This window comes from Ochotona princeps, chromosome 2, assembly GCF_030435755.1.
Source record: "Ochotona princeps isolate mOchPri1 chromosome 2, mOchPri1.hap1, whole genome shotgun sequence".
Classification (NCBI taxonomy): domain Eukaryota; kingdom Metazoa; phylum Chordata; class Mammalia; order Lagomorpha; family Ochotonidae; genus Ochotona; species Ochotona princeps.
The window spans coordinates 115,374,162-115,386,827 of record NC_080833.1 but is presented as its reverse complement, the minus strand read 5'-3'; the positions used below and the strand labels follow the sequence as shown (position 1 = coordinate 115,386,827).

The 12,666-nt window shown below is 48.0% G+C and overlaps 1 protein-coding gene across 1 annotated transcript; it reads right to left on the bottom strand.

The window, feature by feature from the left end:
* Nucleotides 1-3,451: 3,451 nt before the first annotated feature.
* On the bottom strand, nucleotides 3,452-7,440 carry FCRLB (Fc receptor like B). The gene is made up of 6 exons (XM_004589292.2): nucleotides 7,320-7,440; nucleotides 7,038-7,058; nucleotides 6,544-6,798; nucleotides 4,870-5,136; nucleotides 4,005-4,295; nucleotides 3,452-3,873 (listed from the first exon to the last, which is right to left on the bottom strand). Exons 1-6 carry the CDS (start codon nucleotides 7,438-7,440, stop codon nucleotides 3,452-3,454), a joined length of 1,377 nt encoding a protein of 458 aa, XP_004589349.2.
* Nucleotides 7,441-12,666: the final 5,226 nt, after the last annotated feature.

Below are 12,666 nucleotides of genomic sequence, written 5' to 3'. Positions count from 1 at the left end.
CTTTGCCCACAGAGTTTGACCTTGGTTTACAGCACCAGCAGTCTGTGAACTGAAGAATCCAGATGCAATCTGTCCTGCTCTTCTTCATCAAGTCATACTATTATTTTTCACAACAAAGAAAGATGCTTATTTTGCTGGCTGGCTCACTCCCCAGGTAGCCATAATGCCGAGGGCTGAGGGAGGCAGAATGAAGCCAGAAGCCAGGAGCTTCATCCCAGTCTCCCACATGGGTAGCAGGGACCCAAGCCCTTTGGCCATCTTCCACTGGTTTTCGCAGGTCATTAGCAGAGAGCTCAGTTGGGAGTGAAGCAGCTAGTATTCAAACCAGTGCCCATAAGGGATGCTGGCATCGCAGGTGGCAGCTTTATCCACTGCCTCCTGACTCCTCAGTGCCTCAGCATTCCCTGTTGAAAGCCTCTAAACAAAGAAGGGATGTGTTTATTTGTCTGCTCTGATGAAGTTACCTTATTTCCTCATTTTTCAGGTGAAAATAGTTTAGCCTCAGCCCTGTAAGAGAGCTTGAGACAGAGGTAAGAGGCAAAGGCACACAGTAAGGAAACATGGTGATGTGTTCTGGACATAGAGCAAGAAGAGTGTGGCTGCAGCATCCTCACCATGATGGGAGATGGGCTGAACCCTAAGAATCTGATTCATTCTCAGGGAAAATGTAAGTGTAGAATGCAAAAGATTCCTCCTTTCCATAGAGTTAGATCGAGACAAGACATAGGCTGTTTTCTCTGATGGAGGACACTGGGTTCCAGATTTCATATCTCACATGGACAGCAACAGACCTAGGGTTTGAGACCTGAATCCGTGATTGGTCAGAGCTGCAGGGAGAAGCAGCTTTCTCCCCAGGTTTACCCAGCACTTGGCTGCCATCCCTGCCACTGGAGAACAAGCTCTGAGGTTCCTCTTGGACAACCTGGGTTAGCCAGTCTTCTGTTTTCTTGAATGCAGGAAGAAACATCAAACACAAATGGGAGGGGTGGGAGGCTCTTATTTCCCTAGTGCAGATTTTCTTGGGAGATTATCAATAGAATTGTAGGGGATGACTGAAGCTGTTCTCCCATATGAAAACTGAGGCAGGGGAGGAGGAATTGTTCAAAAACAGTAGAGTCTGCAGGACAGAACAGTCCATTCCCTTTTCTCTCTGCATAGGAAAGTTGGGTCATGAATGGTGTCCATCCTCATCAAAATTTGTTTGTTCTTCCCCACTCCCCTACAACTCTAGGAACAGTCCAGGCAAAAGGATGCTCACTAGATTCATGGTATCAGTGAAATACTGGCATACTAGCTCTATTTTGAGTGTTTGTTTCACTTTTTTTGTCCTCTTAAAATGATTAGCTGATTTTTTTTAAGTGGCTTAAGATTTTTTGATTACAAGCTCCCTTGGTATGAATGCTCCTCATTTCCTTTCTAGATCAGGAATAGCAGGAATCTCAGGAGAACATAGTCAGAACAGGAAAGAGTCCTGGGCCCTGGATGCCTGGGAAGAGTCCTGGGCCCTGGATGCCTGGGAAGAGAATCCCGAGAAGTTTGATAGCCTGCAGTACAGAGCTGTCAATCAAAACCCAGAGGACTCTAGGCACCAGGGCCCAATACTGGATCACAGGGACCTGGGTACATCATCTCAGGGATAAGCAAGTATCAAACAGCACCAACTTATTTGATTCTTATTTTTGAACTCTAAATTAACGCTTTGGGCCTGGCACAATGGCAGTATCCCATATGGGCACAGGTTCATGTCCACTTTCTATTCAGCTCTCTGCTTGTGGCCTGGGAAAGCAAACAAAGATGGCTCAAAAACTTGTTACCCTGCACCCATGTGGGAGACCTGGAAGAAGCTCCTGGATTCTGGCTTAGGATCAGCTCAGCTTTGGCCATTGCAGCCATATGGGGAGTGAACCAGTGGATGGAAAATCTTTCTCTTCCTGTTTGTCCTTCTCTTTATAAATGTGCCTTTCAGTAAAAATAAGTAAATCTTTAAAACATTAGCCACTCCTCCAGTAAGATGTCTTCATGTGAGGAATGCTTCCAACTATCCACTGCAAATATCCAACAGGTGGAAGTTCAATTTCTTCCCAATAAGACCTGTGTGTTCTGGTTCTTTCCAACTTCCCTTTATTCACCTCTACAACTTCTCCCCACAAACATACCCACTACACACACACACACACACACACACACGCATTCAAACACAGACATTTCTCCAAAATTCAATTATTGGTCACGCCCAATCCCAGGAAGCTTTCATGTCCCCATGCCTTTGTATCCTCAGGCTGTCTGCCCTACCACTCAATCCTTCATCTCTTCTTCGTGAATTCTTGCTCTTTCTTCAAAAGTTGAATTCCTTCTGCAATTCACAGAGCATATATCAAACTGCACTGTCATCTATGTATGCACCTGTCTGCCTGCCTGGATAATTTCAGTGTCTATGTAAAAACAATATGGTGGGGAATAATACCATGAAGAATGTCATGCAGATCATTGATGGTATTCTGGTTAGTTGCCCAGAGAGAAACAGAAAACGGGGTGTGACTACATGACTCTCAGGTAGAAGTAAAGGATGAGGGGCATGCTTGCTAGCAGCTCCAGCTGAAGACTGGCATGAGAGGGGACCTCCTCAGGAAAGGCGCCCCACCCCTGCAGAGAGCCAAGGAGGGATCCTTGAACGGGAGACTTTGTCTTAAAACAAACAGCTTTCTCAGCTGACAGTGAAGTTGTGCAGGGTGGGATGTGCGTTTGGGTGTATATGTGTGTGTGTGTTTAAGTGTGTCAGTGTTGGAATGGCTTTTAGGAAAGAAAAACAATGCAACAAAACACGGGCATTCAGAGACGTTGAGGATTTGTCTCAACTTTCCCCTAAGTGAATTCTGATTTAAATTATTGCTAAGGGTAGCACAGCCTACTTGCTAAGGACCCAAACCCATCAGATGGTCTGGCTCCAGTGGTTGCATCTGGCTGAGTCCCCGCGGAAAGTGCACGTAAACACCTTTCCCTCCTTAAATCTAAACAGAACCGAGTATTTCAAGGATATAAACTCATCAAAGAGGGGACTGAAAATCTTTTTTTAAACTTAACAATGACTAAATCCACCATGAATTGCCACTCGACTCTAGGTTGTTCCAAAGCGTTCAGCTGCTTCAATGAAATCGATGACCAAGAAGTTGCCTGGGCTGCCTTGGGTGTCTACCAGGAGATAAGGATGACTGCTCTCACCTCACTACCTAAACCGCCAGAGCCGGTGGCAGGTTTCCAGTTCTTTACTGCATCTTGCGAGAAAGAAGACATCACAGAGAAGGTTTGTGGTTACAGACCTCAAAGTGAGGTCGCTAACGTGCGCCACACTTCAACCACAGCCGAACAAAGGGTCACAGAGAGAGCTTTGAAAGGGCTGGGTGGGTGAAGGCAAGTGAGGAACGAGCCGGGGAGAGGACTATGTCTGTCCCCCTCAGCTCTCCACAGGAGGGGTCTCTGGGGCTGCCGGGCTCACAGCCAAGTCGGAAGTGGGGGACCCGGGGATTCCCCCGAGCTCTGGGTCGGACTGTGGTTCCTTGAATTTTAAGACCACCCTGTTCAAAAGGCTTTTGAGCAGCTGCATTTCTCGGAGCAGAAAGTCCACGTCGGCTTTCAGGGCGCCGTTGGCCGCTGGGTCCAGGGGCGTCGGCGGAGAGCAAGGGGGCGGCCCAGCCGTAGAGGCGCTGCCGGCCGGGAACCGCAGGCCAGCTGAAGTGGTGGTGTTCGCCACCGAGGTCTCCGTCGGGACCGACCTGGACATCGGGGGCTTTCGGAAGAAAAGCGGCTTGTCTCCTGGAGCCAAGGCTGCGGCCTGCAGGGCAGGCGCGGTGCTGGGCGCCAGATCCAGGGACGAACCTGTGGACGAAAGCGACACACAGCTGGGGACGCGTGGCTGGAATCACTGGCCCAGGGCGCGGGGGTCCGGGCAGGGCGGAGGAGGGCGAGGCCGGGGCTGCGGGGTCGGGCTGCCCGCGGGGCTGGCTCACCGCGCCCCGGGAGCTGCAGCCAAGGGCTGCGCTTGCGGACGCTGCGGCTGGTGGTGGCCGCCTCACACCAGTACGACTCCAACTCGTCGACCTCGGGCTCGGGGACCGTGTACTCCGCGGTCCAGTCGAAGCGGCGCACGGCGCGGCTGTACTTGTAGAAGGCGAACTGCAGCGGCGTGTCGCGCTTCTGCGGGTGCAGGCGCGTTTCGCAGCGCAGCACCACGGCGCCGCGGGCCGCCCCGCGCGCCTCCCGCCAGCCCGGCATGCTCAGCACCGGCGTCTGGAACAGCTCTGCGGAGAGGGCGGCACACGGGTCGGGTGCGCTTGTGGAGTCCTCACAAGGATCCGGACTGGGCGCAGGTGGAAACCAGGCCTGGGGCTCCCCCATCCACCCAGAACCCGGAACGGGGCGGGAGGAGACAGTGTGTGGCGGTGGAGGGAAAGGGAGAGCCTTCTGGAGTATGGGCAGGGAGTCCCTAGCACACACGCGGATGTGGAAAGCGTGAAGGGAGGCAGGACCACATCCCGACTGACTCCCAGCTTTGGCTTTCCAGCCTAGAAGTGGAGACGCTGCACCTGTCGCTGTAGACTAACGCTGGGGAATCGGTTCTTCGTTCCAGTCCCACTGCCCCCGACCCTCCGACCCTCCGCAGCCGCAGCTCTTCTGGGCAAGCGCTGCGCCCCATAAGGTGTCTCTAGCCGGAGTTAAAAGCCAGGGTTTGTGTAGGGGTGGACAGGGACCCCAGCTGGCAATCAGACTGAAGGTCAGCTTAGAGAAAGCCACGTGACAGCTACCTTAATCCCACCTCTCCTTTTCCCGTCTGATTCCTGACCCCGAATTTCTCGGGGCCCCGGTGTCCCCCACCTTGCACGGTCACTGCCACCTTGGCGGAGAACATAGGCGCGCTCTCCACAGGGATGCGCATGGTGCCAGAGCACTGGTAGCGGCCGCTGTCGCTGGCGCGCGCCTGCAGTACAGTATAGTTGGTGCTGGAGTGGAAGTAGCGCACGGCTTGGCCGTCGTGGTAGTAGTGCAGCTTGTAGACGACCTTGTCGTACCAGCCGCGGCAGCGCATGACCAGCGGCTCGCCCTCGAAGACCGTGGTGTAGGGCACTTGGAGGATCAGCCAGTCTGCAAGGGGCGCAGCAGCTTGTCAACCTGGAGGTCTCCCATCCTTAGCATTCCCAGCGTTCCTAACGCGCCTCCATCCCACGCCTGACAGCTGCTCTCCTCCCCACCCATGTCCTTCTGCTCCATTTCCAGAACCTTCCTTGGTGGTTGATACCCCTAAGGTGGGGAGTTGAAGAGGTGGCGTGGAGCGAGGAGAAAGCTCACAGAGTCAGGTTAAAAACCCTTAGGAAGCTTTTAGAGCCTTCTTGGCCTGCTTTCCCAGCACCATTTCAGTACTTTTCTTACTTTCCCCACCTCCCGCTTCCAAACCAGGCTAAGTTCTAGCCACCGTGAACAGGGAGAAAGAGGCATGCCTAGGTTTAGCCCTTTCTCCTGCAGTAATCTACCCTGACACTCCAGGACCGCTATAGGCGTCTCCCACAGTACCCCCCTCTATTTTACCTAATCACCACTTACCTAGCCCTGACACCTTCTGGATGATATATTAGATGTTGAACGTTATGGAAAAACAAACTAAGAAAAAACTTGACAACGGCACAATCTGTGTACTCCCCTCAACCTGTAAGCAGTAGCCCCTGCCTATCACAACAAGCACATTATAGCTGATTCAAGACCCCTCCGAGCGTAGAGCAGGATGTTCTCACCACTACACTAAGTAGTAGACTTGCAAGTCTAAATACAACTTGTGACTTAATCAGCTTGACATTATGTGACATTCCGTAGGATTAGGGTATCTCGTATTCTGGTGAACGAGCTATTGTCATTTTTCTACCCTGATTTGAAACGCTTCAAGTATCTCCAGTCAGTTTCTCATGTAATCCCTCTGTCTGCACGGGTATGTACTTGCACTACACTTTTGATCATGTGCTCTGTGTAGTTGCTGCTTTTTTCACCAGTGCAGCACGTTCTGATTGCTTTTTAATACAACGACTAAAGAGAGTGTTCCTGGAATGGACACTGAGACCACAGAAAGGTCACACCGTCCCTCAGGAGGAATTCCTCCATTGTGCTCAGCCTGTGTGGGGACAATGACTTTTACGGTTTTCCTCTGCCCTTTCCCCCTTGCCCTCCTAACCCCAGAGTTCCCTGTCCAGTATACCCAGTTCTCAGAGCTTTGTTTCTGAGCTGACCTCAGAAACAAATAAAAATGTTTGTTTTCCCCAGACTGTGGCAAGAGTGTAAATGTGCAGGGTGGCTGGGTGGGGCAGGGTGGAGGCGGTGCTTTGGTGGCTAGGCAAGCCTTACTGCAACTCTCACACGTCCTGTGCAGGCCTACTCCAGAGAGTCAACAGAGCTCCCATGTGGCCCTCATCATCTGGCCCGTGGGGATGACACAGCACCCACTCCTATGGGAGGGACAGTGGTACCAGTAGAGGAGACTGCTACCATGGCTCCCAACTCACTCACCATTGGATACAGAGAGATGGATGGGATCACTGACAGGGGCTCCCCGTGTCTGGCATCGATACACTCCTGGTGTCTGCACCTCAATGCTCTTCTTGTGGGAGGGCAGGAGGAGGTGACCCAAGTACCAGAGAGTGTGGATGGGCCTGAGTTCCAGCAGCAGAGGATGGTATCCATCACAGCGCAGGGTCACCCTCTCCCCCTTGAAGATCGTAGTCCAAGGTGGGTGCAGGGACAGTATGGGCTTCTCCAGAGTGGCTGGGGTGTGTTGGGAGAGGGGCAGTGTGGAAAAGAGAACCAAGGTGAGGTGCCTAGAGAGCGTTTTGCTGTGTTCCAAACCCTGAATCCATCAGCCAGCCCCTGTTTCACTTGCTCACTGGGAATGAGGACGGGTGGCAAGAGACTACCAACATGGTCAAGGTGTGAAGGGGCTACCCGATTAGAGAGTTTGGAGTGGATGTTGTAGAAAATTGAGATGCAGCTTTTGTGAGACTCACCAGCTTGCCCACTGCTTGGAACTGCAAGACAAAAAAGAAAGAAGGTGGAGAAAAAGAAATGTTGGAGATGATAGGAAAGAACAGGACTCTGGACCATGGGAAGCACAGAGTTGATCTCAAAGCTATTTAAGGTCCTTTACACACCCTCCTGTCAAAAATGCTTGTAATTAATCAGCCATTTGTTACCCGAGAATTCAAGAGCTGCCTCACACTCAAGCCCTGCTCCACCATGCTCTCACCACGCAAAGTCCTCCTGCCACTGCAGCCTCCCTAAGGACTCACCTTGGAGCAGGAAGGCGGTCAGCACCCATATGCTGGATCTGCCTGCAGCAGCCATGGAAGGGTGGAGGTGCGCTGCCAGGGAATGGGGATAGAGAGGAAGAGGTGGCCAGTGGCTGACCATCGAGCTCTGGAGACTGCTGCTTCTCTCAACGTTTTCAGGTCTTGGAAGAAGGTGTGCTGGAGAGAATGGGATATGTATGTGTATGTGTCAGCCCTTAAGTATCCCAGGCACCCCATCCGCTACCTTGGAAGCCACCTCTGAGCCCTGACTCTCACGGAGATCTGCAGGAAAGCACAGGATCTGTGGAGATCAGCACAGGAAAGGCATCTAGAACCCCAGGCTCCAGGAAGCGGCCCTGCCATGACAACTCATTCCCATTCCACTCCAGGTCCCCCAAGACCTTTTTTTTCCCTGCTCACTCCTTAGAGACATCCAATAGTGCAATGCCCAGTGATATTAAGTCCCTTCATCCAGAACTCACCTTCTTGCAGGTGAATAGGCAGAAAGGCATGACTCACCAAACACCCTGCTGCGTCCCTGCCATCCCACTCCCCAGTAAAGGACAGCACTGTGATGTGGTCCCCTGCTCCCTCCCTTCCCGAAAGCCAAACTCTAAAACTAGACAATTCTTTCCTACTCATCCTGTTGATCTTACCTTGCGACACTTCCACTCACTCTGCCTTCCTCCTGCCCTGCAAACCCTGCCCCCCACACCCCTGTCCCAGAACTCCTTATCTGCTGCAGACAGGTCACTGTACCAGCCTCCAAACCTGCTCAGGTCAGACCTTCCAGCTCTACTTCTTGTGCTCCGAGCCATGTGATCATACTGAGCAATGGGGAACCTGACTTCTCATGTAAATACTTAATGCATTTTCCAACCTGCTAGGATGTCTCCTTGGACTCTATCCTGTCCTCACCTGTGGCCTTCTAGAACCAGGACACTCATCCCTTGGAACTCGGGCAGGAAACAGCTCCATCACCAGAACTGTCAACTCTCTTTAAGAACATGTCTTCCCCTCCTGCTGAAGCCTGAAACTCCATGCTGAAAATTCCCTTGTATTTTAGTTCAGTGCACTGCTCCCTGCTAAAAATGCAAATGCCTCTTGTCAAAATGCGGCTTGTCATTTACATTATATTGGTCACTTTAAGCCTGTTTTGAGAGTGGATTTTAAATTAAGAGTCATATAGGTCTGCAAAGTAGAGAGCCGTTTGATGATGTGTCCTAGAGTGGTGGAGGGCAGCACAGATGACCATCTGCCAGGTTTAGAATTGGGTGACACTGTGCTTCCCCACACCCTGCCTCAGTTTCATCTTGGTGCCAGAGAGTGGCTCCCTGTTTGTCCCAAATTCTAACTGGCACCTTTGTGGTAAAAATGCAGTTCAGGGAGTTGGTGCAATCATTCAACTGGCTAATCCCCAGCTTGTAAGCACCAGCATCCTGTAAGGGCACCAGTTCATGTCATGGCTAGTTTCCATCTAGCTCCCTGTTTATGGCTTAGAAAAGCAGTAGAGGGTGGCCCAAAGTCTTGGAACCCTGCACCCTTCTGGAAGAAGCTCCTGATTACTGGCTTCAGATTAAGCCAGCTCCGGTTGTTGTGGCCATTTGGGGAGTGGGCCAGTGAATAGAAAGTCTCTGTTTCTCCTTCTCTCTATAAATCTGGCTTTCCAATATAAAAAAGATAGTAAATAACTCTTTTCAAAAACAATGCAATGAAGCCATCAACTTTCCTCTTAGTCTACACGAATCTATTTTAGCCTCTCATCACCCAGATCACAGTTTTGCCCCTGTAGTAGATTCCAGGAAAAAAAATTGACCATACCAAAACTTTCTGGGTGATGCAGTCATCCCTGGAAGTCTCCGGAGTCACCAATAGGTTCATATCAGACAGTGCTCAGACTCTGACTGCAAAGGTCTCCCATCCAACACTCTTCATTCTCCTCTGATTTCCCCAAATTGACTCTTCTTTCCTATAGGGCGTTCCTCGGGCCTAGAAAATTTCTAATTCTTTACTCTTTTGCTCTGCATTAAAATGTAACAATTATCATTTGCCTCTCTGAAGTCTATCACAGCATAACTTCCAGCCAAGATATGTCAGCATTTGATAAGAATCCTGGTAATAAGACATCCTCAATGATGATGATGATGATGATATGGCAAGAATACTGTTGCTATTGCTGCTGACAGTGTACTCTCAGTGACTACCCTAGAGGGTGGTAAGCTCCAGGCCAAGTGCTTTTCAGATAACACTTCATTTAAGGGAGGATTATTATTATTATTTCCATATAACGAGATTGAGATGACAGAATTGCAGTTTGAACAGATGTCTGTGTCATTACTGTCTCTCTCTGATTTTCTGTCTTCTACTACTTTCCCAGGCTCAGCACAGATTTGGATCAGAAGTGGAACAGCTGGCTTGCAAACTGGCAACAATATGTAAGCAGTAGCTTAACCCACTACACCGCACAAACAATGTCACAATAAACATCTTGGGGAATGTAGTGTGGGGGCTGAGGAGTTAATATTCACAAAAGGCTTAGACCAGGTACTAACACGTAGCAGGCTTCCTTTAAAGTCAGTGCTGACAAGGATCCAATGCTCCTTTAACAACTGCTGCTCTGTAGGCATGGGAAGCATGCTTGGGTGTGGAACTGCAGGGTCATGGTTGGGAGCCATATTTGCACGCATCCCCAAGGCCAGATGGAACCTGTCGGCAAGTCCTGAAGATTCCGCCTTCTCTGTGTGTCTTTCCTTGTGGTTATTTCTCCACCCAGTTCCCAGAGACTTCTAAAATATAAAACACATTGTGCTGCTCTGGTTCAACTTGCCAGTACACTCAGAACAGAGTCTGAACATTTTCTCAGCTCTACAAGGCCCCAAAGCTTATTGTCTTTCTGTTTCCTTCTATTTATTGAAAATCAGTGTGGCTTCTGAGCATGAATGCTGTTTAAAACACATTTTGTGTATCTGTAATATATGTTTAGAGGAAAACAAAAATTTAGAGAAAATAAAGTTGCTTGTTTTTTTATTTTGGTGCTTTTTTGGTTTTGTTTTGTTTTTGACTGGCCGTCCTTATACTTGTTTTACAGTAGGTTTTTGAAGGGAAAAACCATTCATGTTGTGTCTTCTCACAGATGCGTAAAAGAGCAAAGAGACACATGATCTAATGTACTTAAAATATTATAATGCAGCCAATAAAACTACTAAAACACTTCACCTGAATTTGAGGGATTATTTTGTTATGGGTAGAGAAACAATTTTTTTTTTTTAATTTGTTTATGTGAAAAGAGGGTGACACAGGAAAAGAGAGAGAAGGAGAGACAGGGAGAAATATGGCTGGTGGGGAGCTCCCATCTGTTGGTCCCAGTGGCTGCAACAACTAATGCTGGACCAAGACAGGGCCAGGAGCCAGGAGTTCCACCCAACTCTCCCATGCGGGTGGCAGGAACTCAAATACTCCAAGTATCATCTACTGCTTCCCAGGCACGTGAGCAGGCAGCTGGGAAGGAGGCAGAGCAGCCAGTACATGAACGGGCACTCACATGGGATTCCAGCATCTTGAACGTTTATCTAAACTAGAGCACTACAATAACTACTCCAAAACGTGATTTAGGAACAGAAAGAGAAATGAGTTTTTCTTTTCATAATTGTGTGAACATTGGGATTTTTCAACTAATGTCAGGATCCTGCTGACTCTTTCAGGGGGTCTGCAAATTCAAAACCACTTTTCTAGCAATGCCAGGCGGTTTATTGCACTGAGGGCATAAAGTAATGGGAGATAAAGCTGCTGGTTCCTTAGCACCACTTGGGGCAGTGACAGAACACAATCACGCACTCACAAGAAAAGAGAATGATCAGAAAGGAAGCACGAAGATGATGAAGTAGACATGCTAGGCTTCAGGTACAGAGCAGTAAAAATAACGGTTGAGTGGCATTTTGAGCTCATACATATGTTTTTACAGATTTTGCACGCATTTGTTAGAAGTTGCCTTGAAAGCACAGGTGCCAGAATTCAAACCAGAAACTCCGCTGTGGTATTTGGACATCACAAGCAAGGGCTTAACACTGTTTCAAGTGCCTATTCCTGGAACTTCATTTGAAGGGAAAGAATAACTGAAAAAACTACAATTCATACATTTTCTCAAAGGTGAACAAACTAGGTGTGGCACTCTCAGGAAAATATGTAGCAGTGATTATTGCCAGTGACGAAATTCAAGTCTTCAGATGAAAATTAAGATTTTGGAAAAATTAGATTTATCCCCATGAGTTTCACAGCTTCCTGTTAGTGAAAACTTTTGTGGTGATCTTTGCAGTACAAGTAATGAATGTGATTTTTTTAAAATTTTATGTAAAAAAAACCAATAACATTTGAATAATTTACATACCTTTGAAAGCCAGTATTTCAAAATAACCAACGTGTGGGTAAGACATTCATTCAAAATACAAAAACAATCAATGGATTTTAATGCAACAGAGCAGGCACCAACCATTATGGGTTTGGTTTTAGATTTCGTAGTGGAACTGACCTTGAAGAAACTCCTCCTTGTCAGGTTTTGGTGAAGCATCAAAAAATACCCACAACTGTCCCAGACAAATTCTTAAATTGTTCCTCGCTTTTCAACTACACACCCGTGTGAAGGCAGGTTTCTCTCCCTGAGCTTCAGAGACAATGTGGTGTGACAGGCTGCATGCAGAAACACAGCTAAGAATCCTGCCGTCTTCCAAATCACACATGAGACTGATATATAAAACTAGAAAACAATGTTTTTCTTCTCATTTCTTTCCATTTTGAAAGACACTTATTTTTATAAAGATAATGAATTCCCTCTAATGTATATTACATTTATAATGTTCATTTTCAATGCACTGGTAAAATGCTTTAAATATTTCTGTTTTACTTGTTAATTTGGAAGTCATCAACAAGTATAAATATAAACATAAGGTTCTGGAAAGTTCTCAATAATTTTTATTGTGTGCAAGGATCCTAAGACCATTAACTATGAGAACCATTTATCTATCTAAAGAGTCCAACAAACTATTCAGCATCATCAAGAAGAACTTTGAAAAGGAGACATCCATATTATACTTACCTAAGATAATTAATACATTTACATCTAAAATATTTCAGGAATATAACAGAATTAAAGAGCTTGAGAAGGAAGACAAAATGTTCTTGGTGTTACTGCTATGCTTGTCTGCCTTTTTCAGTGGACTGTGAGCTCCTTGGAAAGTTAACGTGTCAGCTTTGTTCTTTCAGCACCTTACACAACACTTTACACACAAATGTCAAAGTAAATGAAGATGTTTCAGAAGTGGAAAGTTTAGTTGTCTGGTCCAGTCTTAAGGCT

Excerpts from the sequence above, each read along its gene's own strand:
- FCRLB (XM_004589292.2), bottom strand. The coding sequence starts at position 7,440 with ATGGTCAGCCACTGGCCACCTCTTCCTCTCTATCCCCATTCCCTGGCA. Across the intron at positions 7,059-7,319 it reads GACCGCCTTCCTGCTCCAAG|TTCCAAGCAGTGGGCAAGCT; the intron begins GTGAGTCCTTAG and ends TTTGTCTTGCAG. Across the intron at positions 5,137-6,543 it reads CCATCTCTCTGTATCCAATG|ACTGGCTGATCCTCCAAGTG; the intron begins GTGAGTGAGTTG and ends CGCCCCTTGCAG.